Raw genomic sequence first — 27,401 nt, forward strand, 5'->3', positions numbered from 1 at the left:
GACAAGAATATTGGATCAACACCCAGGAGCTCCATCTATCCCAGGATGCACTATCTTTTTTTTAATTTTTTTGAGACAGAGTCTCACTCTGCCTGCAGGCTGGAGTGCAGCGGCGCCATCTCGGTTCACTACAACCTCTGCCTCCTGGGTTCAAGCGCTTCTTGTGCCTCAGCCTCCCGAGTAGTTGGGATTACAGGCACATGCCACCACATCCAGCTAATTTTTGCATTCTTAGTAGAGACAGGGTTTCACTATGTTGGCCAGGAGGTTCTCAATCTCTTGACCTCAAGATCCACCCACCTCGGCCTCCCAAAGTGCTGGGATTACAGACATGAGCCACTGTGCCCAGCCAGATATGCTATCTTTTTTTATTGAGTGATTGAGACAGGGTCTTGCTCTGTTGTCCAGTCTTGAATGTGGTGGTGTAATCACAGGCTCACTGCAGCCTTGACCTCCTGGACTCAAGTGATCCTTCTGCAGTAGCTGGGACTATGGGAGCGTGCCACCATGCCTGGGTAATTAAAAAAATTTTTTTTTTGTATAGGCAGGGTCTCACTATGTTGCCCAAGCTGGTCTCAAACTTGTGGGCTCAAGTGATCCTCCAGTTTTGGCCTCCCAAATTGTTGGGATTGCAGGTGTGAGCCACCACTCCTGGCGATGAGCCAAGTCTTTTTTTTTTTTTTTTTTTTCGAGATGGAGTCTCGCTCTATTGCCCAGGCTGGAGTGCAATGGCACGATCTCGGCTCACTGCAACCTCTGCCTCCCAGGTTCAAGCAATCCTTCTGTCTCAGCCCCCCCTAGTAGCTGGGATTATAGGCATGCGCCACCACGCCCGGCTAATTTTTGTATTTTTAGTAGAGACGAAGTTTCGCCATGTTGGCCAGGCTGGTCTTGAACTGCTGACCTCAGGTGATCCACCTGCCTCGGGCTCCCAAAGTGCTGGGATTACAGGCGTGAGCCATCGCGCCTGGCCGAGCCGAGTCTTAAAAGATGACCCTGTGGAGAAATGGTGGTACAGGCTGAAGGGACAGCTTATGCAAACACTGGGAGGTGTGGAAAATCATGACCTGTGGGTGGAAATTTTGGCTAGAACATCAAAATCATCGGGTGTACATTCCTGTACCCATGCAGCAGTCAGAATCTCTGGGGGTGGGGCCCCAAAACTGTATGCATACAGACGGTCCCCTGATTTGCGATGATATTACTTAGGATTTTTTGACTTTACAATGGTGGAAAAGCAATAATATACATTCAGTAGAAACCGTACCTTGAATACCCATACAGCCATTTTGTTTTTCACTTTTATTTATTTTTATTTATTTATTTATTATTTATTTTGAGAAGTTGTTTTGCTGTTGTTGCCCAGGCTGGAGTGCAATGGCACAATCTTGGCTCACCTCACTGCAACCTCCACCTCCCAGGTTCAAATGATTCTCTTGCCTCAGCCTCCAGAGTAGCTGGGATTACAGGCATACACCACTATGCCCGGCTAATTTTGTATTTTTAGTAAAGACGGAGTTTCTCCATGTTAGTCAGGCTGGTCTCCAACTCCCGAGCTCAGGTGATCTGCCCACCTCAGCCTCAAGCCACCATGCCGAGCCCTACTTTCAGTATTCAATAAATTACATAGCCAGGCACCGTGGCTCACACCTGTAATCCCAGCACTTTAGGAGGCCAAGGTGGGAGGATTCTTTGAGGCCAGAAGCTCGAGACCAGCCTGGGCAACATAGTGAGACCCGATTTCTACAAAAAATAAAAAAATTAGCTGAGTGTGGTGGCGTCTGTCTGTAGTTCCAGCTACTTCGGCAGCTGAGGTGGAAGGACTGCGTGAGCCCAGAGGTCAGGGCTGCAGTGGGCCATGATCTCACCACTGCACTCAGCCTGGGCAACACAGCAAGGCCCTGTCCCAAAAATAAATAAATAAATAACACAAACTTATTTAACAGTTTATTATAAAATAGGCTTTGTGTCAGATGATTCTGCCCAACTGTAAGCTGCTGGCAGTGTAAATGTTCTGAGCACGTGTAAGCCAGGCTAGGTGTCTTAAATGCATTTTCAGTTTCAACTTAGAATTGGTTTATCAGGACGTAGCCCCGTGGTGTTGAGGGGCATGTGTATTAACAGTCTCCTTAGTGACTTGTGTTTTTTTTGAGATGGAGTCTTGCACTGGCTGTAGTGCAGTGGTGCAGTCTCAGCTCACTGCAACCTCCGCCTCCCGGGTTCAAGCGATTCTCCTGCCTCAGTCTCCCAAGTAGCTGGGATTACAGGCACCCACACCATGCCTGGCTAATTTTTGTGTGTGTGTATTTTTAGTAGAGACAGGGTTTCACGATGTTGGCCAGGCTGGTCTCGAACTCCTGACCTTGTGATCCGCCCACCTCAGCCCCTCAAAGTGCTGGGATTCCAGGTGTGAGCCACCGCGCCCAGAGTCCTTAGTAATTTTTACACCATGAATTGTTGGAGCCCTAAGCCAGAGCCAAGGGCAAGAGTATAGAGAATCTGGAGATGCGGAGAGCGTTCTGATTGCCAACAAGGAGTTTGGACTTTATTGTGGAGGCAGTGGGGAACCAAGGCAGGTTTTAGGGTAGGAGAGGGTCCAAGCCTGTGGGTCACTCTTCCGACTTTCCTTTCCGAATGCCAAACACCTTCATGTCCCCCGTGGGCCCCCTCTGTCCCTCCCACCCCAAACTAGCCCTCAATCCCTGACCCTGGCTCCCGCCCCCAGCCCTCTGACGTCCATCATCTCTGCGGTGGTGGGCATTCTGCTGGTCGTGGTCTTGGGGGTGGTCTTTGGGATCCTCATCAAGCGACGACAGCAGAAGATCCGGAAGTACACGATGCGGAGGCTGCTGCAGGAAACGGAGGTGAGGCGGGGTGAAGGCCTCCCAGCCCGCGTGGGGTCTGCACTGGCCCCTGGCACTGACCCACCACCCCCTCACCCCAGCTGGTGGAGCCGCTGACACCTAGCGGAGCGATGCCCAACCAGGCGCAGATGCGGATCCTGAAAGAGACGGAGCTGAGGAAGGTGAAGGTGCTTGGATCTGGCGCTTTTGGCACAGTCTACAAGGTCAGGGCCAGGTCCTGGGGTGGGCGGCCCCAGAGGATGGGGGCGGTGCCTGGAGGGGTGTGGTCAGCAGTTCCGATGGGAGGGGCAAGAGCCGGAGGCAGTGTCTGGGGGAGGGCAGTGAGAAGAAGGGAGCGGGGCCAAGCCCCAAGGGTGGTGAAGGATGTTTGGAGCACAAGTAATGATCTCCTGGAAGGCAGGTAGGATCCAGCCCACGCTCTTCTCACTCATATCCTCCTCTTTCTGCCCAGGGCATCTGGATCCCTGATGGGGAGAATGTGAAAATTCCAGTGGCCATCAAAGTGTTGAGGGAAAACACATCCCCCAAAGCCAACAAAGAAATCCTAGACGTAAGCCCCTCCACCCTCTCCTGCTAGGAGGACAGGAAGGACCCCATGGCTGCAGGTCTGGGCTCTGGTCTCTCTTCATTGGGGTTTGCGGAGACAGGACTCCCGCAAACCTAGACTATTTTTTTGGAGACAGAGTCTTGCTCTGTCACCCAGGCTGGAGTGCAGTGGCATGATCTCGGCTCACTGCAACCTCCACCTCCTGGGCTCAAGCGATTTTCATGCCTCAGGCCCCTGAGTAGCTGGGATTACAAGCGCCCGCTAATTTTTTTTTTTTTTTTTTGAGACAGAGTCTTGCTCTGTCACCCAGGCTAGAGTGAAATGGCGCGGTCTCAGCTCAGCCTCCCAGGTTAAAGTGATTCTCCTCCCTTAGTCTCCTGAGTAGCTGGGATTACAGGCACGAGCCACCACGCCTGGCTGATTTTTGTATTTTTAGTAGAGATGGGGTTTCACCATGTTGGCCAGGCTGGTGTCAAACTCCTGACCTCGTGATCCGCCCACCTCGGCCTCCCAAAGTGCTGGGATTACAGGCGTGAGCCACCGTGCCTGGCCTAATCTTTGTATTTTTAGTAGAGACGGGGTTTCACCATGTTGTCCAGACTGGTACTTTGAGCCTTCACAGGCTGTGGGCCATGGCTGTGGTTTGTGATGGTTGGGAGGCTGTGTGGTGTTTGGGGGTGTGTGGTCTCCCATACCCTCTCAGTGTACCCTTGTCCCCAGGAAGCATACGTGATGGCTGGTGTGGGCTCCCCATATGTCTCCCGCCTCCTGGGCATCTGCCTGACATCCACGGTGCAGCTGGTGACACAGCTTATGCCCTATGGCTGCCTCTTAGACCATGTCCGGGAAAACCGCGGACGCCTGGGCTCCCAGGACCTGCTGAACTGGTGTATGCAGATTGCCAAGGTATGCACCTGGGCTCTTTGCAGTTCTCTTCGGAGCAAGCCCCTATGTCCACAAGGGGCTAGGATGGGGACTCTTCCTGGGCATGTGGCCAGGCCCAGGCCCTCCCAGAAGGTCTACATGGGTGCTTCCCATTCCAGGGGATGAGCTACCTGGAGGATGTGCGGCTCGTACACAGGGACTTGGCTGCTCGGAATGTGCTGGTCAAGAGTCCCAACCATGTCAAAATTACAGACTTCGGGCTGGCTCGGCTGCTGGACATTGACGAGACAGAGTACCATGCAGATGGGGGCAAGGTTAGGTGAAGGAGCAAGGAGCAGAGGAAGCTGGGTGGAGTGGTGTCTGGCCCCTGGGAGAACTCTGAGTGGCCACCTCCCCACAACACACAGTTGGAGGACTTCCTCTTCTGCCCTCCCAGGTGCCCATCAAGTGGATGGCACTGGAGTCCATTCTCCGCCGGCGGTTCACCCACCAGAGTGATGTGTGGAGTTATGGTGCGTGGTGGAGGGTGTTGGGAGGGGTGGGTGAGGAGCCATGGCTGGAGGGAGGATGAGAGCTGGGATGGGGAGAATTATGGGGCCACCTCGGCATGTGGAGGGAGGGAAGGGGCTGTCTGTGCCCCACCTTGCAGGGTCTATGCACTTCCCAGGGTTAGGGAAAGACCGGGTAGAGTCTGTCTCCTGGCATCACATCTCCCCCCCGCTGCCATGATGCTAGACTCCTGAGCAGAACCTCTGGCTCAGTACACTAAAGCTCCCTCTGGCCCTCCCACTCCTGACCCTGTCTTTGCCTTAGGTGTGACTGTGTGGGAGCTGATGACTTTTGGGGCCAAACCTTACGATGGGATCCCAGCCCGGGAGATCCCTGACCTGCTGGAAAAGGGGGAGCGGCTGCCCCAGCCCCCCATCTGCACCATTGATGTCTACATGATCATGGTCAAATGTGCGTGGCTGAGCTGTGCTGGCTGCCTGGAGGAGGGTGGGAGGTCCTGGGTGGAGGAGCCCCAAGGGGCATGAAAGGGGACCAGGATGTATGTAAACCCAGGAGCCCTGGTATATTAGGAGCCTCAAAACCTTCTTGTATCCCTTTTACAGTCAAAGTCCAAAGCCACTCTTGAGGAACACTCTTGTACAAAATTAAGCTGGGCACAGTGGCTCATGCCTGTAATCCCAATACTTTGGGAGGCTGAGGTGGGAGGATCCCTTGAAGCCAGGAGTTCAAGACCAGCCTGGGCAACATAGTGAGATCCTATCTCTACAAAAAATAAAAAAAATCGCTGGGTGTGGTGGTGTGTGCCTGTAGTCCCAGCTACTCGGGAGAGGCTGAGGCAGGAAGATCACTTGAGCCTAGTTTAAGGTTGCAGTAAGCTATGATTGCGCCACTTAAATCCAGCCTGGGCGACAGAGCGAAACCTCATCTCAAAAAAATAAAAAAGCAAACAAAAAGAAAAAAGAATGAAAAGGGAAACTAGCAGAGATGCCCAAAGGTTCTGGCTGAAGACCCCAGAGTCTGGTACTACTTCTCTACCACCTGAGGGCTTTGGGCTGTCCCTGGGGACTGTCTAGACCAGACTGGAGGGGGAGTGGGAGGGGAGAGGCAGCAAGCACACAGGGCCCGGGACTAGCATGCTGACCTCCCTCCTGCCCCAGGTTGGATGATTGACTCTGAATGTCGGCCGAGATTCCGGGAGTTGGTGTCTGAATTCTCCCGCATGGCCAGGGACCCCCAGCGCTTTGTGGTCATCCAGGTACTGGGCCTCTGTGCCCCATCCCTGCCTGTGGCTAAGAGCACCCTCCTGCAGAGGGTGGGAAGGGGAGATGAGTCCAGCATGCCAGGCCCCTCACCTGCGATAAGGCTTCCTCACGGAAGGCTGCATGCTGGGCTGGGGAGGGGCCGCCATCCCGCCTCTCCTTCCTCCACAGAATGAGGACTTGGGCCCTGCCAGTCCCTTGGACAGCACCTTCTACCGCTCACTGCTGGAGGATGATGACATGGGGGACCTGGTGGATGCTGAGGAGTATCTGGTACCCCAGCAGGGCTTCTTCTGTCCAGACCCTGCCCCGGGTGCTGGGGGCATGGTCCACCACAGGCACCGCAGCTCATCTACCAGGGTCAGTGCCCTCAGTCACACTGTGTGGCCGTCTGCTTACCTCCCCCAAGCCCGGTGGACTAGGGTCCCTTTCTCTGATGTTCCCTCAACTGTCACCTCTCAAGGAGACCCCATTATCCCTACAAAAAATTCTTACTGCCTTCCAACCCCTGTGACCCCATTCTCTCCACGGTGACTGTCATACCCCAAAGGTGACCTCTGTTTTTCTCCTGTGACCCTGTCACCTCCCATGGAGTCCCCATCCCAGATCCATGAGTGACCTCCATCATGACTTTCTTTCTTGTCCCCAGAGTGGCGGTGGGGACCTGACGCTAGGGCTGGAGCCCTCAGAAGAGGAGGCCCCCAGGTCTCCACTGGCACCCTCCGAAGGGGCTGGCTCCGATGTATTTGATGGTGACCTGGGAATGGGGGCAGCCAAGGGGCTGCAAAGCCTCCCTGCACATGACCCCAGCCCTCTACAGCGGTACAGTGAGGACCCCACAGTACCCCTGCCCTCTGAGACTGACGGCTACGTTACCCCCCTGACCTGCAGCCTCCAGCCCGGTATGGAGTCCAGTCTAAGCGGAGAGACTGATGGGCAGGGGAGGTGGGGACCTTCAGCCTAGGGTCCACTGTAGGGGCAGAGGGAGTGGCAGAGACACCGGGGTTCCTTCCCCTAACAGGTCACCTTCTCTTGGCCTTTCAGAATATGTCAACCAGCCAGATGTTCAGCCACAACCCCCTTCGCCCCGAGAGGGCCCTCTGCCTCCTGCCCGACCTGCTGGTGCCACTCTGGAAAGGCCCAAGACTCTCTCCCCAGGGAAGAATGGGGTCGTCAAAGACGTTTTTGCCTTTGGGGGTGCTGTGGAGAACCCCGAGTACTTGGCACCCCGGGGAGGAGCTGCCCCTCAGCCCCACCCTCCTCCGGCCTTCAGCCCAGCCTTCGACAACCTCTATTACTGGGACCAGGACCCATCAGAGCGGGGGGCTCCACCCAGCACCTTCAAAGGGACACCTACGGCAGAGAACCCAGAGTACCTGGGTCTGGACGTGCCAGTGTGAACCAGAAGGCCAAGTCTGCAGAAGCCCTGATGTGTCCTCAGGGAGCAGGGAAGGCCTGACTTCTGCTGGCATCAAGAGGTGGGAGGGCCCTCCGACCACTTCCAGGGGAACCTGCCATGCCAGGAACCTGTCCTAAGGAACCTTCCTTCCTGCTTGAGTTCCCAGATGGCTGGAAGGGGTCCAGCCTCGTTGGAAAAGGAACAGCACTGGGGAGTCTTGGTGGATTCTGGGGCCCTGCCCAGTGAGACTGTAGGGTCCAGTGGATGCCACAGCCCAGCTTGGCCCTTTCCTTCCAGATCCTGGGTACTGAAAGCCTTAGGGAAGCTGGCCTGAGAGGGGAAGCGGCCCTAAGGGAGTGTCTAAGAACAAGAGCGACCCATTCAGAGACTGTCCCTGAGACCTAGTACTGCCCCCCATGAGGAAAGAGCAGCAATGGTGTCAGTACAGAGTGCTTTTGTACAGAGTGCTTTTCTGTTTAGTTTTTACTTTTTTTGTTTTGTTTTTTTAAAGATGAAATAAAGACCCAGGGGGAGAATGGGTGTTGTATGGGGAGGTAGGTGTGGGGTGTCCTTCTCCACACCCACTTTGTCCATTTGCAAATATATTTTGGAAAACAGCTAGGCACCAGCCTATGTCTGGTCACCTTACACTTAACTCCTCTTTTCCTGGAGGGAGTGGCTGGGAATCTTCAGAAAGCCTGGAAGAGGAGCCAGACATCCAGTTCTCCAGCTTCAGGGTTGGGGGGGATCGGGAAACTGGATTCAGATCTGAGAGCCCTTTGACGGCCAGATCATTCTTATTTAGAACGAACTAATTCCTAAGGCCACTCACCAGAATGGGTTATTTCCTCCTTGTGAGTGAGGAGAGTGGCGGGTAGGGTGGGGGAAACATGAGGCAGGGTCTACTGTGGGACTCATTTTCCTTGCCTTGGCTATGCCAGAGGAGCTCACTGACCTAAGGAGTAGCTGTCCAGAAAGCCCACCCAGCCAGCACAGCCACCCTGGTGGCACGAAGGCTGGGCTGGCCAGACTCTGTGCCCCCCCACATTCCCAGACGGGACATATAAAAACACACACTAGTTAGCATTAGTGTTTGTAGTGCCACTTTACTGCCAATAGCTGACATTGCCCTGGGTTAGGGGAGAATAAATAAAATCTGTGGCATGAGACAGGTATTACTGAGGTGAAGAGTGGACTGGGCTTTCGTGGGCACTTATCCTGGGAAGGGGGTATGAGGTGGCTGGGGAAGTGTCCATGGAAAGTGTCTCTCTCCTGCCCCCAAGGCTATGGAATCTTCTATTCCTTCCTTGCACCCAAAGGGGCAAAGTGGAGGCCAGGGTCTCTTTGCTAAGGAGCTAAGTAGGGGAAAGAGGCAGAGGGAGCTCCCAGCAGGACCAAAGGGAGACCAAGGTTTGGACCCCAGAACAGAGCAGGAACCCAGAGTCCTGTGCAGTCACAGGATGACGCAGGGAGGACGGCTGTTGGTGATCTTTTCTAGGGGTTCTCCGTTACTGGCTCTTCGGATGGCCTCAATGAGCTACAGGACAGAGATGTGGAATGATAGGATGATGCACTGTTGGGGTAGGGTGACCAAGAGGTCCTCCCAACGCTGCAAATACTCACATCTTTCTCATAGGGAAAGCCCCCATTCTCCAGCTTGGAGAACACCAGCTGTCCATTTATCTCTATCTCAAAGGCACCTGGTAGGAAATCAACAGATAAATAAATTGTACACTGAGAACATAGGCAGAAGTCAGGAGTTCCTCCAAAGGGGTCCTCCGCCTTCAAGTCCCCCATCAGTCCCACTGGAGACCCATTTGTAGCTCCTTAAGCCATTCCCCAACCCTGGGTCAAACTCCAGGGAACCTGAGGGAGGCCTCGCCTGTGTGCCCCTCGCAACACTCAATAAAGGACTCCCCTCCAACCCTACACGATTGCAGTCTAATAGGTTTTTCCCCACAGGCCTCTGTGACGCCCCCTGACCTATGGAAGGGAACTCATGTTGGCCGGACATTTTACCATGTGCCAAGCACTGCGGGCACTTTACATAAAGCAGCCAATGTCAGAACTAGAAAGCGGGAGAGCTGGGATTTAGAGCACAGACTGACTCAGCAGGTGTTCCGCGAGCCTCACCTGTGCCCCCCAGGCGCGACTCGATCTCGATGCCCGGATACTGCTCCTTCACAGCACTGGCCAGCTCCAGGTAGGTCGCCTCGAAGCCGCAGGGTTCACTGGGGAGTCAAGATATGGGGCTGGGCTGGGGATTCGGGGGTGGGGCCTCCCGTGGACCCACCTCCGTCCGGCCCGCGGGACCAGGGTGGGGGTCCTCCAGCCGGGGCCGCTCACCAGTACTCCACCACGATGCGGACCCCACTGCCCGGCTCGACCTCCTCGTGAGGGGGCGCTACGGACGTCTGCCCCGGCTCCCCGCTCATCGCGGCCGGCTGCCCTCGGGCCCCTGCTTCCGGGTGTGACGCGAGCCGCGGGCACGTGACGGGGCGGGGCCTCTGGAGCGGGGCGGGGCCGAGGGTGGCGTCCGGGCGCCCCCTGCAGGCCTCCGCCACTGCTACGTTTTGACGTCGTAGGGCAGCTCCGGAGCTCTCGCCCCGGGCAGGGGCTGGGAGGACCGGTCCAGACCCTCCTTCCCTGGCCCGGTCTCCCAGAGTACCGGACTTCCCCACTCCCCACTCGCGGTGTCCGCTGGACTTAATGGCTTCATTTACTCTAATGGACTATCTTAGACTGCAAAGTGCTTTTCAGTTTACAAAAGAAAGAGAAAGTGGTGGGGCAAGCATCCTGGGGATGGGGGTGGGTGTGGCTGATGTATGAAATAGTTGACATTTTCTCGCTAACATGCCGATGGCATTTTTTTTTTTTTTTTTTTGAGACGGAGTTTCACTCTTGTTGCCCAGGCTGGAGTGCAATGGTGCGATCTCGCTTCACTGCAACCTCCGCCTCCCGGGTTCAAGCGATTCTTCTGCCTCAGCTTCCCGAGTCGCTGGGACTACAGGCGCGTGCCACCGCACCCGGCTAATTTTGTATTCTTAGTAGAGACAGGGTTTCACCATGTTGGTCAGGCTGGTCTCGAACTCTTGACCTCAGGTGATCCACCAGCCTCGGCCTCCTAAACTGCTGGAATTATAGACATTAGCCACCACGCCTGGCCCAGTTTTTTGTTTGTTTGTTTTAGTAGAGACAGGGTTTCACCATGTTCGCCAGGCTGGTCTCGAACTCCTGACCTCAAATGATCCGCCCGCCTTGGCCTCCCAAAGTGCTGGGATTGCAGGCGTAAGCCACCACGCCCGGCGCTGATGGCATTTGGAACCGCCCTATAGTTACATACACAAATGTTTCTGATCCCAAAGGTCTAAACTGCTTTTTCCAGTCTTTTGCAACTGCTTCTTGCCTGCACTGGAGAACAGTAGATGCTCTTCAGGCTCTGTGCCCCCAACAGTTTCTGCACATCCCTTCTCATTCAGCCTCTCACTGGGTGGCTGGCGTCATTATTCCCATTTCGCAGCTCTGGAAATGGAGTCTGCTCAAGTCCTCGCTGCCTTTTCCCTGCCTACAGTACCACTATGGTATCCTAACACGCCACCCACTCGAGTGTCCCTTTAGGCTATTTATTTATTTATTTATTTATTTTGAGATAGAGTCTCACTCTGTCACCCAAGCTTGAGTGCAGTGGCGCGATCTCGGTTCACTGCAACCTCCGCCTCCTGGGTTCAGGCGACTCTCCTGCCTCAGCCTCCCTAGTAGCTGAGATGATAGGTGCCAGCCACCACGCCCAGCTAACTTTTCTATTACTATTATTTCTTTGAGACAGAGTCTTGCTCTGTTGCCCAGGCTGGAGTGCAATGGCGCGATCTCGGCTCACTGCAACCTCTGCCTTCCGGCCTCAAGTGAGTCTCCTGTCTCAGCCTCCTAAGCAGCTGGGATTACAGGTGCCCACCACCAAGCCAGCTAATTTTTCTATTTTTAGTACAGATGGGGTTTCGCCATATTGGCCAGGCTGGTCTCGAACTCCTGACATTGTGATCTGCCCATCTTGGCCTCCCAAAGTGCTGGGATTACAGGCATGAACCACTGCACCCGGGCTCATTTTTTATTTATTTATTTATTTTTAAACCAGGCAGGGCGTGGTGGCTCACACCTGTAATCCCAGCGTTTTGGGAGGCCAAGGTGGGCAGATCACTTGAGGCCAGGAGTTCAAGACCAGCCTGGCCAACTCGGCAAAACCCTGTCTCTGCTAAAAATACAAAAATTAGCTGGGTGTGGTGGCGCACCAGCTACTCCAGAGGCTGAGGCAGGAGAATCGCTTGAACCTGGGAGGTGGAGGTTGCAATGAGCTGAGATCTCACCACTGCACTCCAGCCTGGGTGACAGAGTGAGACTGTGTTCCAAAAAATAAATAAATAAATAAATAATAAAAGAGAAAAGAAAAGAAAATGCAGTGACATGGCCGGGCGCGGTGGCTCATGCTTATAATCCCAGCACTTTGGGAAGCTGAGGCGGGTGGATCACGAGGTCAGAAGATCGAGACCACAGTGAAACCCCATCTCTACTAAAAATACAAAAAATTAGCCGGGTGTGGTGGCGGGCGCCTGTAGTCCCAGCTACTCGGAGAGGCTGAGGCAGGAGAACGGCATGAACCCGGGAGGCGGAGCTTGCAGTGAGCCGAGATCGCGCCACTGCACTCCAGCCTGGGTGACAGAGCGAGACTCCGTCTCAAAAAAAAAAAAAAGGAAAATGCAGTGATTTGTACCGTTGCCTAACCATCGCTACAATCCAGTTACAGAATGTTTCCGTCAACCTGATAAGTCCTTCCCACCTGTTTCTGGTCAATCCAGCTCCCAATTCCAGTCCTGTGCAACCACTGATCTGCTTTCTGTCTCTAACTTTGCCTTTTCTGGATGTTTCATATAAACAGAATAATACACTATGTGGTCTTTTGCTTCTGGTTCTTTCATTCAATATGTTTTCTGAGATGTGTTCATGCTGTAGCGTCTAGAGTAGTTTGTTCCTTTTCATTGCTGAGTCGTATTCTACTGTGTGGTTATGCCACATTTTGTTTCTTAATTCACCAGTTGATGGATATTTAGGGTTCCAGGTTTTTTTTGTCTATTTTGAATAATGCTGCTACAAATGTTTAGGTGTCTTTGTATAGGTGTGTGTTTTCATTTCTCTTGGGTAGATTCCTAAGGGTAGAACTGCTGGGTCCTGTGTTAAGTTTATGATTAACTTTTTTTTTGAGACAGGGTCTCGCTCTGTTGCCCACGCTGGAATGCAGCAGTGCAAACACGGCTCACTGCAGCCTCGACCTGCTAAACTCAAGCTATCCTCTTGCCTCAGCCTCCTGAATAGCTGGGACAACAGACATGCACCACCATGCCCAGCTAACTTTTTTTGTATTTTTTGTAGAGACAAGGTTTTGCCATTTTGCCCAGGCTAGTGTTTAACTTTTTAAGAAATGGCCAGACTGTTTTTCAAAGTTTTGCCACCAGCAATATATGAGGATTCGTCTCTCCATATCCTCACCAATACTTGTGTTGTCTCTTTGATTATAACCATCCTAGTGGACATGACATGGTATATAATTGTGATTATAATTCTCATTTATCTAATGACTATGTTGTGTATCTTTTCATGTAGTTATTAGCCATTCATATACATATTATTTGAAGAAACATCTATTCAAGTCTTTTGCCCATTTTTATTTGTCTCTTTATTATTGATTTGTAAAAGTTCTTTATATATTTTGGATACCAACCAAAATATATACAACCATATATAGTTGTATATGATTTGCAACTATTTTCTCCCAGTCTTTGGCTATTTTTTTTTCTTTTTTTTTTCTTTCTTTTTTTGAGACAAGGTCTCACTGTGTCACCCAGGCTGGAGTGCAGTGGCACAATCTTGGCTCACTTCAACCTCCACTTCCTGGGTTTAAGAGATTCTTGTGCCTCAGCCTCCCAAGCAGCTGGGATTACAGGCATGCACCACCATAGCCCAGATAATTTTTTGTGTTTTTAGTAGCAATGGCCAGGCTATTTTCACTATGTTGGCTAGGCTGGTCTAGAACTCTGGCCTCAAGTGATCTGGCTACCTCAGCCTCCCAAAGTGCTGGGGTCACAGGCATGAGCCACTTCACCTGGCTTCATTTTTTCTTTCTTTTCTTTGAGACAGTGTCTTGCTCTGTCACCCAGACTGGAGTGCAGTAGCACAATCACAGCTCACTGCAGCCTCAACTTCTCAGGCTCAAGTGATTGTCACACCTCAGCCCCACCAAGTAGCCAGGACTATAGGCCTGCACCACCATGCCTGGATAAATTTTATATTTTTTGTAGAGATGAGGTCTTGCCAGTTTGCCTAGGCTGGTTTCAAACTCCTGGGCTCAAGTGATTCCCCTGCCTCGGTCTCCCAAAGTGCTGGGATTACAGCTATGAGCCACCATGCCTGACCTCTTCTTTTTTTTTTTTTTTTTTTTTTTTGATATGGAGTTTCGCTCTTCTTGCCCAGACTGGAATGCAATGGCACCATCTTGGCTCACTGCAACCTCCGCCTCCTGGGTTTAAGCAATTCTCCTGCCTCAGACTCCCGAGTAGCTGGGATTACAGGCATGCGCCACCATGTCTGGCTAATTTTGTATTTTTTTTTTTTTAGTAGAGATGGGGTTTCTCCATGTTGGCCAGGCTGGTCTTGAGCTCCCGACCTCAGGTGACTCATCTGCCTCGGCCTCCCAAAGTGCTGGGATTACAGGTGTGAGCCACTGTGCCCGGCCTCCTGGCCTCTTCTTAATGGTGGCTTTTGAAGTGCAAAAATTTTAAATTTTGACAAAGTCTAACATCAATTTTTTTCTCTTGTCAGTTATCTTTTTGCTGTCATATTTAAGTTCTCTGCCTAACCCAAGGTCATGAAAACTATCTCTCATGGTTTCTTCTAGAAGTTTTATGGTTTTAGCTCTTACATTCAGGTATCTGATCTATTTCGAGTTTTTTTTTCTTATGCATCCGGTGAGCAAAAGATCTAAATTCACCTTTTGGCATGTAGCTATTCAATTGATGACAGCACCATTTATTGAAAAGCCTATCCTTTCCTCCATCAAATTGTCTTGGTACCTTGTAAAATCAATTGACCAGAAATGTACGGGTTTCTGCTTGGACTCTGGATTCTGTTCCATTGACCTATAAACGCATTCTTATTTATTATTATTATTATTATTTTTCCCCCGAGATGGAGTCTTGCTCTGTTGCCCTGGCTGGAGTGCAGTGGCATGATCTTGGCTCACTGCAACCCCTGCCTCCTGGGTTCAAGCAATTCTCCTGCCTCAGCCTCCCGTGTAGCTGGAATTACAGGTGCACACCACCATGTCCAGGTAATTTTTGCATTTTTAGCAGAGGCGGGGTTTCACCATGTTGGCCAGGCTGGTCTCGAACTCCTGACCTCATGATCCACCCGCCTCGGCCTCTCAAAGTGTTGGGATTACAGGTGTGAGCCACCGTACCTGGCCTTATTGTTGTTGTTGTTTTTAAATTCAGATACAACTTACCCACAGTAAAATTCATCCTCTTGAGTATACCTTTCTTTTTTTTTTTCTTTTCTTGAGATGGAGTCTCGCTCTTGTCGCCCAGGCTGGAGTGCAATGGCTCAAACTCAGCACACTGAAACCTCCATCTCGTGGGTTCAAGAGATTCTCCTGCCTCAGCCTCCTGAGTAGCTGAGATTACAGGCACACGCCACCATGCCCAGCTAATTTTTGTATTTTTAGTAGAGACGGGGTTTTGCCATGTTGGTCAGGCTGGTCTTGAACTCCTGAGCTCGTGATCCGCCCGCCTCAGCCTCCCAAAGTCCTGGGATTACAGGGGTGAACCACCGCGCCCAGCCTTGAGTGTACCTTTCTGTGAGTCATAAGAAACACACACAGTTGTGCATCCAACCCCACAACCAAGATACAGTATGGTCCCATCACCTCCCACAAGTCCCTGTGCCCCCTACTGTGGACCCCTCTCCCTCCTCCCCAACCCCAGACCTGGTTTTTGTTCACACAGTTCCACCCCCTCCAGAAAGCCATATAAGTTAATTCCTACAGCACTCTGCCCTCTGACTGTTGCTTTGTTTCCATCCCATCCTTCAACATCCAGGATGATCTTTCCGAAATGTAAATGTGCCCTCTCCTCTATGCTTCTACTTAAGTCTAAATACAACTTGCAGGGTCTGGTCTTTGACCGCTACTCCTGCCCATCTGGACAAACAGGATGGATGGCTCTCAAACCTGGCTTGCAGAACAGCCACCTGAGGGCTTGTCAATATCACACCTTCCTTCTGGGTCTTAGCCCCAGAGACTGAGATTCAGTTGCTGGAGAAGAGCCCAAGAATCTATTTTCCACACAAGGTTAGGGAGGTCTAGAGGCCACATTTGCAGAAGCACAGCTTCCTCTCTCCACACCTTCCACACCTGTCCAGGTTCACCCACGTGGCCTCTGCTTCCTCCCTTCTCCTCCAGCCCCACTCTCTGTCTCCGCATGCTGCATCCCCTCCTGCCCAGAGCTCTGGCATTGGTTTCCTCACTGGGGAAAGTGGCCTCCTTCCCCAATTCCCATCCACCGATTCCAACCCGCTTCCCATGTCAGCCAGCTTCTTCTCTGCTCAGCTGTCACCTCCACAGAGAAGTCTTTCCTTACTCCCTATGTGAGTCATTTTCCCAGCATAGTTGTCTCCTGTCATTTCTTATTTGTGTGATTCTTTGATTAACATCAATCTTCGTGATTGGCTGTGTGAGGATGGGGCGGGGTCTGTTTTTGTTGTTTATGCCTGTATCCCCAGCACCAAACATGGGGCTGGCATATGGTAGGTACTGAACAGATAGTTGAATAAATGAATGAGTGAATTGTCTACTCTGCCTTTGCACAAGCTGCTCCATCACCCAAGAGACCTTGCCTCCTCCCCCACTTCTTTGCTGGGCCCACTCATACCGGTTTTCCTAGGAAAACTCTGGAGAAAATTGAGGCAGGAGCCACTCATCTGTGCCCCTTCCAGGGTGGACCTCTTATCACCCTAAAGATTGTTTGTTTTCTTGTCACCCACATCAAGCTGGATGGTGGCCACAGCCTTTGATCTCCACCTCCTAACCCCTCTCCCAAGTACCCTGTGTTTGCCCAGCAGTGAACGAGAGAGCTAAAGTGATCCCTGAGAGAACTAAAGTGATCTCTCAGGCCGGGCGTGGTGGCTTATGCCTGTAATCCGAACATTTTGGGAGGTCGAGGTGGGCAGATCACCTGAGGTCAGGAGTTCGAGACCAACCTGGTTAACATGGAGAAACCCTGTCTTTACTAAAAATACAAAAATTAGCTGGGTGTGGTGGCAGGCGCCCGTAATCCCAGCTACTCCAGAGGCCGAGGCAGGAGAATCGCTTGAACCCAGGAGGCGGAGTTTGCAGTGAGCCAAGATGGCACCACTACACTCCAGCCTGGGTGACAGAGCGGGACTCTGACTCAAAAAAAAATAAAATAAAGTGATCCCTCTAAGAGGAATCCCCAGGGGCCCAGGCCAGAGCTTTCTCCAGGTCATCATGGCTCCTCCCACTTTGCCACCCTACCTAACCCCCTCGATTTTAAAGGGGAAGCCAAGACTCTGGACTTTGCTCAGAAGGTGGGGGGCGGGGAGTGGGGGCTTACCCTGGGTACCTCTGAGGGGCCAGGGCGCAGCCACCACGGTATGGGTGACTGCAGATCGAGGGGCAGGCCATGTTGCTGGACACCCCCCTGGCTGGCGTCCCTCCTTGGCAGGGTGCTCTTTGCCCCATGGGGTGGGATCCAGAGCTGAGACAGGCCCCCAGGCTTGGCCAATGAACAGACCAGGTTCAGGGAGGGTGTTGGGAAAGTGGGAAAGAGTGGACGGGGTGGTTTCCCTTACCTTGCAACCCCCAGACCCTCCCCCCTCCCTCCCAGGTGGTCGGGACTCTTGATCTTCGCTCTTGGTACTATCTGTTCGGCTGTCTTCCCCGCCTCTCCCCAGGCACCTGCCTCCTCCCTTGGCACCTGCTGCCAGGCTAGGAAGGGCAAAAACAATCCCAGTTGGCGTAGTGTCAGGGAGTCTCCGCCCTCCTCCCAGGTTTCCTCCTCCCAGGCGCCTCCCCTGGACCCGCCCCCATCTGCCCAAGATAATTTTAGTTTCCTTGGGTCTGGAATCTGGACACACAGGGCTCCCCCCGCCCCTGACTTCTCTGTCCGAAGTCGGGACACCCTCCTACCACCTGTAGAGAAGCGGGAGTGGATGTGAAATAAAATCCAGGAATCTGGGGATTCCTAGACGGAGCCAGACTTCGGAACGGGTGTCCTGCTACTCCTGCTGGGGCTCCTCCAGGTAAGGGGACCGAGATCGGTCTCAGACGACAGCCTGCCAGGCAACCCCCAGCTGCACCAGGGCCCCAGGCTGTGCCCGTCTCCGGCTGAACTGGCCAGCGGCCCAGGTGGGCGGATTGGAGCCACCTGGCTCTCCCCCTCCCCCGCTCGGTGATGTCAGGCCAGGGGCGGGGGCTGGAGGGGGACAGGTAGTTAAGGGCCTGGCGTCTCCCTCCCTGAAGACGTGGTCCCAGCCGGGTGTCCTGACGTCGGGGTTCAGGTAAGAACCCAAGCGAGCATTCATCCTTTGGGGGCAGGCACGGCCGGTCTGGAGGCCGGCAGGGAAAGGCTGGGTCTCCTGATGGGTTGCTCGGCCTCCCACTTTTCTCTTTTCTGCCCATCTCCCACCCCGCCCCCTCCTCCCCACCCACCCTCTTTTCGTCCCCATCCTGGTTTCCAGCCCTCCTTGTTCCCTCCCTGTACACCTCCCTGCAGCCAGAAGCTGAGAATGGGAAGGAAGACTTGATTCTCTCCTCCGACTTGGCTTTCCCGCTGAAACTAGCCCCTCCCCACACATCCGGGGAGAGCCGCCCTCACTCCCTGGCTCGCCCAGTTTACCCCAGTTTGGGTCTCCCCAAGTCTCTAAGACAGACGTCTCCGCGGGCTGCGGGGAGATGTGGGGAGGGCCCCCTCCACTTTGGAGGGCAGTGAAGGAGAGGGATCCTCTAAATTGTTGAGGCTCCATCTCTCCAGATTGTATGCCCTTCTCAGCAACACCGCCTCTGGCCCTCCGATGGGAAAGTGGAGGCCGGGTGAGCCGGGGTCCCTCCTGGCTTCAGCACGAAATGGTCAGGAAGGCTGGAGGGGTGTATGAGGGGCTCTGCAGTGCGGTGGGGCCTGGGGAGAGTGGGGTAGGGGGTAGCAGATGGTTTATTCTGCTTGATGAGGCTAGGGAAAGACCCAGGTTCCCGGTTTGGGTCTCCCTGGCAGATTGAGGACAGAATGCACCTGCTGGCAAGGCGGAACGGCCCCACCAACTAGCCGCACTGCCCCCCAGGAATGCCCTCTTTTGGTCCGCCGGTCTTGGACTCTGCTCTCCCCTTTCCTGATATCCTGCTGTATGCGGGGTGGGGGGACCTCATGGAGGCGGGCAGCCTGTAATGATTAACCGCACAGACACTCCAGCATTCTTCCCGAATTAAACTTTAAAAGAGCTGCCCCGCCTTCTCCCATTGGGTATTTTTCCTGAGTGAGAGAGTGGGCGGGGCCTCAGAGTCCTGGGTCCTCCCTTATACTAGGAGTCATCCAGGGGTTTCTCACCTTCTCACCTGGGCCCTGCACCCTAAAAGGTTATAAGCCTCTCCCGTGGGGGCGGGGCGTGGAGTACTGGGCGGACGGGGGCTCTCCCGCCAAGTCCAGGGCCCTGGCCCAGGCCTCAGTCCTGCAAGCCCTTCCCCCTGCTCTGGGAAGCAGAGTTGTTTTCTGTTGGCCCTGAACACCGGGCCCCGCCACCCGCCCTTAGGGCCAGTCAGGTGGGGCGTGATTCAGGAAGTAAACAAGGAGGTTGGGAGGACGGGAACGCGAGTGGGGCTGGAGCTACTGGGGGAGGAGGCAGCTGGGAAGCCACGGCCGGAGTTACCTCGTTGAGGGGACAAACTGATTTTGGGGGTCGGTGTTTCCAACCGAAGCTTTCCCGGGGCCTCAGTTTGAAAACTCCAGATCTCTAAGCTGCCAGGCCCACAGCCAGGACCCCTTCCTCCTCCCTGCTCACCCCATTGGTCTGGACCCGCCTCCAGCCTTAGAAGGGGCTTAAGGGCACAGTTGGGGGGCTTCCACCCGCCTCCAGCCTTAGAAGGGGCTTAAGGGCACAGTTGGGGGGCTCTGAAGGCAAACCCCAGCCTTGGGCTGGCCCTCTCTGATCTCTGAGGCCAGGCTCTAATGTGATTTGAATCCACTTCTAACCCCTTCCAAGCACTGCCCTCCCGAATTCTCTGCTCCTCTCCCCACCCCACTGTTGGTCTGTGATTCCTAGGCAGGCGTGGCCTCCTGCAGCTTGAAATGAAGTCACTGGGGCTGTTTGGAGACTGGGGCTGTTTGGAGGTTAGACTGGGGTGGGAATGGGGGATTGGGTTCTGGTATTGAGGTGCTGGTGTCTGTTGCTAGCGGGTGGTGGGTGTGTCTTGCCCCTCTTGGCAGGACCCTGAGCCTCCTCCCTGGCCTTTCATCCTGTCTGTCTTCTTGAGTGTTTTCCCTTTCCACTCCTGCTCCTGTGGTAGCCCTCTGGCCGGGACACCCAGGAGAATGTGTCAGGAGGAACTTCATCCACACAGGGCAGGGGCTCTGAGCGATGCTTTGGGTGGGGAGGGGCACCGCTGGGATGCTGGCTTCTCTTCATATGGGCCTCTGAATCCAGGCCGGGCATTGCCTCTCTCCTTCCAAGGTGAGGGACTCGCTGGTGAGGCAGTGGTTTGGGACTAGGGGTGAGAGCAGATCGCAGGTCTCACCTGGCCTGGAGCTAGGCTGAGGGTGGGGAGGAGGAGGTGACGTCAGAGAAGCCTCAGGCCCCACATCCTCCTCCCCCATCCTGTTCCCAGCCCCGTGCCTCCCCCATTCCGCTCTGGCTACCAGTGGGTTGGGGAGTTGGGGGAGGGTAGAGGCAGGGCTGTTTTTGTTTCTCCTAAGCCAGGAAGTTGTGTGGATGAGTCAAGGTTGAATGGAGAGCCCTAGGCAGTGTTGTCCCGCCCACCCTGACTCACCTGTCCCCCAAATCCCCTGATGCCCTCACTGAAGGGTCAGGTGCCTGCTCCCTCCTGAGGGGTCAATCCCAGGTGCCCCAGGTGGCCTCATAGTACTGGCTGTGTTTGGAGAAGAGGCTGGGGGCTGGGATTGCAGGTTCTCCCAGGTCTCAGCCCGGCCAAAGGGGTCTGCTGGGTTCCTGTGGAGGAGGGACCAGCCCCACCTCCACCTCTAGTGCTCGTCTTTGCCCGCCATCCTGTCTTTACTTGTCCTGAGTGTCTGTGCAGCCCCTATAAGTGATAAGACATGAGTGAGATTGACCTTGCCTGGGGATACCAGGTGCCCTCGGACAAATGGGTGGATAGGACAGGTGCACAGTAATGGATGATGCGGCCCCTGCGCAGTGCTGAGAGGGAGTGGTTCGGTCTGAATGTGGAAAGCCAGGAAGGCTTCTCAGAGGAGGTGGCTCTAGCATTGGGGCTTCAGGAAAGAGCTGGGCAGGAGGATGGCCTGGGGAGGGTACGCAAGGTTTGGCGGCTGCTGGGGCCAGGACCCCCACCCCAGGCCTGCTCTCCCCCTTGCACTGCAGCGGAGCCGGCTCTCCTGCCTTTCTGGCTCCCATCCTTCCCCACCTCCTTCTCCCCTCTGCATCACTCATCACTTGGGCAGGCCAAACTTCGCCAAGTACGAACAGGCTCTGGCAACTGGGTCTGGCAACAAAGTGCTGGAAAAACCCGGGGCAGAGCCCAGCGCAGTGAGTGCCCCACACATGGAAGCAAAGGAGTGGGCCTTTGCCCTGGCCCTGAGGGCTGAGCCTGAGAGTCTGTGGGGTGGTGAAATCTGTTGTGACCACCAGGCTTGTGGTGGGTGGACCCTTAGCTCTTCCTGTGAGCAACTTTGTGCTAAAGAAAGAGCACTGGAGCCGGGCGTGGTGGCTCACGCCTGCAATCCCAGCACTTTGGGAGGCCAAGGCGGGCGGATCAGGAGTTCAAGACCAGCCTGGCCAACATGATGAAACCCTATCTCTAGTAAAAATACAAAAATTAGCCGGGCGTGGTGGCATGCGCCTGTAATCCCAGTTACTCGGGAGGTTAAGGCACAAGAATCACTTGAACCCAGGAGGTGAAGGTTGCAGTGAGCGGAGATGACGCCACTGCAAAAAAAAAAAGAAGAAAAAAACAGAAAGAGCACTGGACTTGGAGTCTAAACACAGGTTCTACTCCCGACTCACCTGTGACTGAGGGCGAGAATGCTGCCTTCTCAGAGACTCAGTGTCCCCTTTTGTAAAATGAGGCTCATTCTATCCTTCCCCAAGGGCTTCAGGGAAACTCCAGTTAGAGCAGTGAGGTGCTAGGTAAACTCTGAGGAGCACCCTAACTGCCATGTGAGGTCGGGAGGTCTGAATTCTCTCATCCCCTCTCCCCAGGACAAGGGCACACAACTGGTTCCATTAAGCCCCTCTCTCCCTCAGACGCCATGGAGCTGGATCTGTCTCCACCTCATCTTGGCAGCTCTCCAGAAGACCTTTGCCCAGCCCCTGGGACCCCTCCTGGGACTCCCCAGCCCCCTGATACCCCTCTGCCTGAGGAGGTAAAGAGGTCCCAGCCTCTCCTCATCCCAACCACCGGCAGGTATGATGGGGCATGGGGCTTGGGGGAGGTCAGTGCTGGATAATACGCAGGGGCTTGCAGGCCACTGCTCCCTTCCCCACACCTCTCTCCCTTTTTCTTCTTGCCACAGGAAACTTCGAGAGGAGGAGCGGCGTGCCACCTCCCTCCCCTCTATCCCCAACCCCTTCCCTGAGCTCTGCAGTCCTCCCTCACAGAGCCCGATTCTCGGGGGCCCCTCCAGTGCAAGGGGGCTGCTCCCCCGCGATGCCAGCCGCCCCCATGTGAGTTGTCCCTCAGAAGGGAAGGGAAGGGAGGGGTTCTGGGTCTGTGGGAGATACACAGCTGCTTCCATGGAGGCAGGGGATCTTGGTTAGGAGTCCCTGAGGGTCTAGCAGGTGCGGAAAGGGAAGGAATCACCCTTTGCCTCCCCTCAAGTCGTGTGCAATTCCTGGGGCGCAGGTAGTAAAGGTGTACAGTGAGGATGGGGCCTGCAGGTCTGTGGAGGTGGCGGCAGGTGCCACAGCTCGCCACGTGTGTGAAATGCTGGTGCAGCGAGCTCACGCCCTGAGCGACGAGACCTGGGGGCTGGTGGAGTGCCACCCCCACCTAGCACTGGGTAAGTCAGGTGCATGGAACTACCCGGGCTGGGAGGTGATGCCTTGCATCTTGGGCTAGGCATGTGGCTCATCCAGGAGATCTGGTTGATCTCCAATAACCCCTGCTTTTTGCCCTTGACCCCAGAGCGGGGTTTGGAGGACCACGAGTCCGTAGTGGAAGTGCAGGCTGCCTGGCCCGTGGGCGGAGATAGCCGCTTCATCTTCCGGAAAAACTTCGCCAAGTACGAACTGTTCAAGAGCTCCCCAGTGAGTGCATGAGGGCGGTCTGGGTGCTGGGATGCCCTGATCCTCAACCTGGATGCTGGAGCCCTGACCCCTGACACTTGTCTACCCACAGCACTCCCTGTTCCCAGAAAAAATGGTCTCCAGCTGTCTCGATGCACACACTGGTATATCCCAGGAAGACCTCATCCAGGTGGGGGGACCCCCCATTTCACTGCATAGTCACGACTCCCCAGCACTGGCCAGTGCTTCTCCGCCCTTAAGTCCTGTGCCTCCCCTCTATGTGGTAGAAAGAGCCAAATCACAGTCCTGCGTGACTGGGGACAGTCACTTTCCCTGCCTGCGCATCAGTTTCTTCTGTTAAATGGGGGCGAGAAATGCATGTGGAGCATTTTCTTGTAAAAACCTGAGGGGGGCCGGGCACGGTGGCTCATGCCTGTAATCCCAGCACTTTGGGAGGCTGAGGCGGGGGATTACTTAAGCCTAGAAGTTTGAGACCAGCCCGAGCAACATAACGAGACCTCATCTCTCCAAAAAAAAAAAAAAAAAAAAAAAAAAAAGCCAGGAATGGTGGCATGAGCCTGTGGTCCCAGGTGCTTGGGAGGCTGAGATGGGAGGATCACTTGAGCTCGGGAGGTCGAGGTTGCAGTGAGCTGTGATCGTGCCACTGCACTAGCATGAGACCCTGTCTCAAAAAGAAAAAGAAAAACATCTTGGTGGTAGAGGGGAAGGGAGGAGGTCAGACCTCTCACTCTCCTCTGCTCTCCTCTGGCTCAGAACTTCCTGAATGCTGGCAGCTTTCCTGAGATCCAGGGCTTTCTGCAGCTGCGGGGTTCAGGACGGAAGCTTTGGAAACGCTTTTTCTGCTTCTTGCGCCGATCTGGCCTCTATTACTCCACCAAGGGCACCTCTAAGGTGAGGTCTTGAGGGTGCCAGCCCCAGCCCCTCCAGTCCCTGGTCCTTTTAGAAGTTGCCCCTTCTCTGCTGGAACCCCTGAGCCCTTCTCCCCCTGGGCCCCCCAGGCCAGCCACCTCCAGTTTACCATCTCTCCCTACATCCTTGCCTAGCTCACCTGCCCAAGGAGGTAGCAGGAGAAAAGATGACCTTAGTTTAAGTCCTGGCTCTACTTCTATTTGCTGTGTGACCCTGGGCACTCCCCTGCCCCTCTCTGGTCCTGAAATCTCCCCACCTGGCTTGTGGGGGGAGGTAATAGTGGGCAGGGTCCACCTGTACCAAGTCCTGCTCTCTCGTGATGCTTAGGATCCGAGGCACCTGCAGTACGTGGCAGATGTGAACGAGTCCAACGTGTACGTGGTGACGCAGGGCCGCAAGCTCTATGGGATGCCCACCGACTTCGGTTTCTGTGTCAAGGTGAAGACCTGGCCAGGCCTGGCCCCTGGCTTGGGGAAGCAGGAACTGCTCAGGCCCCTGGATCCTGCCCGGGGCTTCTGAGCCCCAATTCAGACGCCTAGACTCCTCTCCCTGCACCCTGGCCTGCTGGAAACTCCCTGGATTCTGCTCTGCTCTGTGGAGCAGGGACAGACATGTGGTCCTAAAGGCAGATACGGGACCAGTCAATTTCTTCTCTCTGCAGCCCAACAAGCTTCGAAATGGCCACAAGGGGCTTCGGATCTTCTGCAGTGAAGACGAGCAGAGCCGCACCTGCTGGCTGGCTGCCTTCCGCCTCTTCAAGGTGAGACCCTGGGAGTGGCATGGGGGGCTGGCCTGGCCAGAGGGATCCCCAGCTCTGCCTTCAGGAAGTCGCAGGAATGAGGAGGGCATCACGGCCTTGCTCTCTGATAACCCCCAGTCCAAGCCTGAAGTTATAGGAAGCGCCCATCAAAGGCAGAAACACAGCCCTGGTCTGGGCAAGCCCTGGTCTGAGGGGGGGGTCACAGCCACGCCCCCAGGACCTGTCGACCTCAAGCCCTCTTTCTCTCCCCACCCCCAGTACGGGGTGCAGCTGTACAAGAATTACCAGCAGGCACAGTCTCGCCATCTGCATCCATCTTGTTTGGGCTCCCCACCCTTGGTGAGTGTGCACAAGGGGATGAGAGGGTGGGCACGCAGACCCTGTCTTACGGGTACCTGGGCCCTGTTCTGACCTCTCCCCTCTCCTTCCATCTCCAGAGAAGTGTCTCAGATAATACCCTGGTGGCCATGGACTTCTCTGGCCATGCTGGGCGTGTCATCGAGAACCCCCGGGAGGCTCTGAGTGTGGCCCTGGAGGAGGCCCAGGCCTGGAGGGTGAGGCCTGCTGCCTGTGTGTGTGTTTGTGCTGGGGACCCACTCTCTGGGTGGGATCCCTGAAATAGGAGAGAGGAAGAGGGGGCGGGGGGAGGCCCCCGGCTGGGGAGAAGTGCTCTACCTTCCTGAGGTGCTGGGTAATGCCCCTAAGCATGCCCCGACTCTCCCGTATCTCCCACTGCTCCACAGAAGAAGACAAACCACCGCCTCAGCCTGCCCACACCGGCCTCCGGCACGAGCCTCAGTGCAGGTGGGTGACAGCCCCAAGTCCTGGGGCGGGGGCTGCCTCGACTTCTCTTTGCATTCCCAGCGGGGAGTAGATGGTATAGGGGTCCCCTCCCCAAAGTGACCGCCCATATCCTTCCCCACCGCAGCCATCCACCGAACCCAACTCTGGTTCCACGGGCGCATTTCCCGTGAGGAGAGCCAGCGACTTATTGGACAGCAGGGCTTGGTAGACGGGTAAGGGGCAGGGCCGGGCAACAGACCCAGGGATAAGAGAGATCGGGGTCCAGGTGGCAGCCATGGGTTCTTGGGTAATGCTGCCCCATCTCCTGTCTTCTGGCAGCCTGTTCCTGGTCCGGGAGAGTCAGCGGAACCCCCAGGGCTTTGTCCTCTCTCTGTGCCACCTGCAGAAAGTGAAGCATTATCTCATCCTGCCGGTGAGCTTCCCTGCATCCCCGGAGTCCTGCAATGAGACACAGGACTCCCAGCAATCTGTCCTCCTCACCAGGCCGCTCCAGAGGCTCCCTGGCCCCCAGTGTGTCTCCCTTTTCCCTGCACAAGAAGTGGGAGGCTGAGTGCGGTGGCTCACACCTGTAATCCCAGCACTTGGGATGGCCAAGGTGGGAGAATGGTTTGAGCCTAGGAGTTCGAGACCAGCCTGGGCAACACAGGGAGACCCCATCTCTACAAATAATTTAAAAATGAGCCAGGCACGGTGGTGCACACCTGTAGTCCCAGCTACTCAGGAGGCTGAGGTGGGAGCATTGCTTGAGCCCAGAGGGTCAAGGCTACAGTGAGCTATGGTGGCACCACCACACCCCAGCCTGGATGACACAGTGAGAAAACTGTCTCAAAAAAAAAAAAAAAGGAAAATAAAAGAAAAAGAAAAAAGAAAAGAATAAAAGGAAATGGGTGGGGCCCTGGCCCAGGAGGGAGCTTCCCAAGCCTTAGGTCCCTCCCTGACCTTCCATCCCCTCTACTGTACCCCAGAGCGAGGAGGAGGGCCGCCTGTACTTCAGCATGGATGATGGCCAGACCCGCTTCACTGACCTGCTGCAGCTCGTGGAGTTCCACCAGCTGAACCGTGGCATCCTGCCGTGCTTGCTGCGCCATTGCTGCACGCGGGTGGCCCTCTGACCCGGCCATGGACTGGCTCATGCCTCAGCCCACCTTCAGGCTGCCCGCCGCCCCTCTACCCATCCAGTGGACTCTGGGGCGCGGCAGCGGGGGACGGGATGAGGAGCGAGAGGGTCCTGCCACTCCAGTTTTCTCCTCTGCTTCTTTGCCTCCCTCACATAGAAAACAGCCCGCATTACAGTCCACTCCTGACCCCTCTCCTCAAGGGAAGGCCTAGGGTGGCCCCCTCTCCTTCTCCTAGCTCCGGAGGTGCTGTTCTAGGGCAGGGCATTATGGGAGAAGTGGGGGCAGCCCAGGCGGTTTCACGCCCCACACTTTGTACAGACTGAGAGGCCAGTTGATCTGCTCTGTTTTATACTAGTGACAATAAAGATTATTTTTTGATATACCTATGAGTTCTGGCTGGCTGAATCAAGAAGGGAACCAGAGCTGGACATGGTGGCTCATGCCTGTAATCCCAGCACTTTGGGAGGCCAAGGTAGGAGAATCGCTTGAGTCCAGGAGTTTGAGACCAGCCTGGGCAACATGGCAAGACCCTGTCCCTATAAAAAAATAAAAAAATGAGCCAGGCATGGTGGTGTGCACCTGTAGTCCCAGCTACTCAGGAGGTTGAGGTGGGAGGATCCCTTGTCCCTTGAGCCTGGGATGTCAAGGCTGCAGTGAACTGAGATTGTGCCACTGCACTCCGCCTGGGTGACAGAGTGAGACCCCGTCTGGAAAAAAAGGCGGGAGACCCGGAGAGGTGGGCACCTGTGGAGGCCTTGGTGAAAGTGTCAAATGGATCGAGGCCATGTCTCAGCTTG

At 54.9% G+C, this 27,401-nt stretch overlaps 3 protein-coding genes across 30 annotated transcripts in view; 2 read left to right on the forward strand and 1 right to left on the reverse strand.

Moving 5' to 3' along the window:
* ERBB2 (erb-b2 receptor tyrosine kinase 2) overlaps positions 1 to 8,000 on the forward strand; it is a 29,341-nt gene extending 21,341 nt beyond the window's left edge. For 12 of the 23 annotated variants that reach the window (XM_055256539.2, XM_055256516.2, XM_055256517.2 and 9 more), the window contains 11 exons: positions 2,726 to 2,864; positions 2,945 to 3,067; positions 3,316 to 3,414; positions 4,132 to 4,317; positions 4,455 to 4,610; positions 4,733 to 4,808; positions 5,110 to 5,256; positions 5,964 to 6,061; positions 6,237 to 6,425; positions 6,715 to 6,967; positions 7,110 to 8,000. In XM_055256539.2, coding sequence (XP_055112514.1) covers positions 2,726 to 2,864; positions 2,945 to 3,067; positions 3,316 to 3,414; positions 4,132 to 4,317; positions 4,455 to 4,610; positions 4,733 to 4,808; positions 5,110 to 5,256; positions 5,964 to 6,061; positions 6,237 to 6,425; positions 6,715 to 6,967; positions 7,110 to 7,465 — 1,822 coding nt within the window. In that variant the 3' untranslated portion in view covers positions 7,466 to 8,000. The remainder of the gene's footprint in view (positions 1 to 2,725; positions 2,865 to 2,944; positions 3,068 to 3,315; positions 3,415 to 4,131; positions 4,318 to 4,454; positions 4,611 to 4,732; positions 4,809 to 5,109; positions 5,257 to 5,963; positions 6,062 to 6,236; positions 6,426 to 6,714; positions 6,968 to 7,109) is intronic. The other 11 variants (XM_055256520.2, XM_055256525.2, XM_055256533.2 and 8 more) reach the window with 9 other exon arrangements.
* MIEN1 (migration and invasion enhancer 1) lies at positions 2,518 to 9,950 on the reverse strand. 3 transcript variants are annotated; one of them, XM_055256542.2, is made up of 4 exons: positions 9,811 to 9,946; positions 9,598 to 9,695; positions 9,088 to 9,164; positions 2,518 to 3,328 (listed from the first exon to the last, which is right to left on the reverse strand). In XM_055256542.2, exons 1-4 carry the CDS (start codon positions 9,897 to 9,899, stop codon positions 3,131 to 3,133), a joined length of 462 nt encoding a protein of 153 aa, XP_055112517.2. In that variant the 5' UTR covers positions 9,900 to 9,946; the 3' UTR covers positions 2,518 to 3,130. The 3 variants fall into 3 exon arrangements, with proteins under 3 accessions (XP_055112517.2, XP_055112518.2, XP_063485051.1); XM_055256543.2 differs by lacking the exon at positions 2,518 to 3,328 and adding an exon at positions 8,551 to 9,001 and having other exon boundaries at positions 9,811 to 9,950; XM_063628981.1 differs by lacking the exon at positions 2,518 to 3,328 and having other exon boundaries at positions 8,551 to 9,164.
* A 7,681-nt stretch (positions 9,951 to 17,631) lies between these two features.
* GRB7 (growth factor receptor bound protein 7) lies at positions 17,632 to 26,986 on the forward strand. Of its 4 annotated transcripts, none has more exons than XM_055256591.2 (15): positions 17,632 to 17,826; positions 22,012 to 22,171; positions 22,281 to 22,431; positions 22,610 to 22,766; positions 22,892 to 23,013; positions 23,105 to 23,182; positions 23,767 to 23,904; positions 24,250 to 24,360; positions 24,584 to 24,682; positions 24,941 to 25,021; positions 25,120 to 25,236; positions 25,426 to 25,486; positions 25,611 to 25,698; positions 25,805 to 25,898; positions 26,452 to 26,986. In XM_055256591.2, exons 2-15 carry the CDS (start codon positions 22,017 to 22,019, stop codon positions 26,596 to 26,598), a joined length of 1,599 nt encoding a protein of 532 aa, XP_055112566.1. In that variant the 5' UTR covers positions 17,632 to 17,826; positions 22,012 to 22,016; the 3' UTR covers positions 26,599 to 26,986. The 4 variants fall into 4 exon arrangements, with proteins under 4 accessions (XP_055112566.1, XP_063485901.1, XP_055112567.1 ...); XM_063629831.1 differs by lacking the exon at positions 17,632 to 17,826 and adding an exon at positions 18,007 to 18,084; XM_055256590.2 differs by lacking the exon at positions 17,632 to 17,826 and adding an exon at positions 18,464 to 18,616 and having other exon boundaries at positions 21,967 to 22,171.
* The last annotated feature ends 415 nt before the right edge of the window (positions 26,987 to 27,401 follow it).

This window comes from Symphalangus syndactylus, chromosome 20, assembly GCF_028878055.3.
Source record: "Symphalangus syndactylus isolate Jambi chromosome 20, NHGRI_mSymSyn1-v2.1_pri, whole genome shotgun sequence".
NCBI lineage: Eukaryota > Metazoa > Chordata > Mammalia > Primates > Hylobatidae > Symphalangus > Symphalangus syndactylus.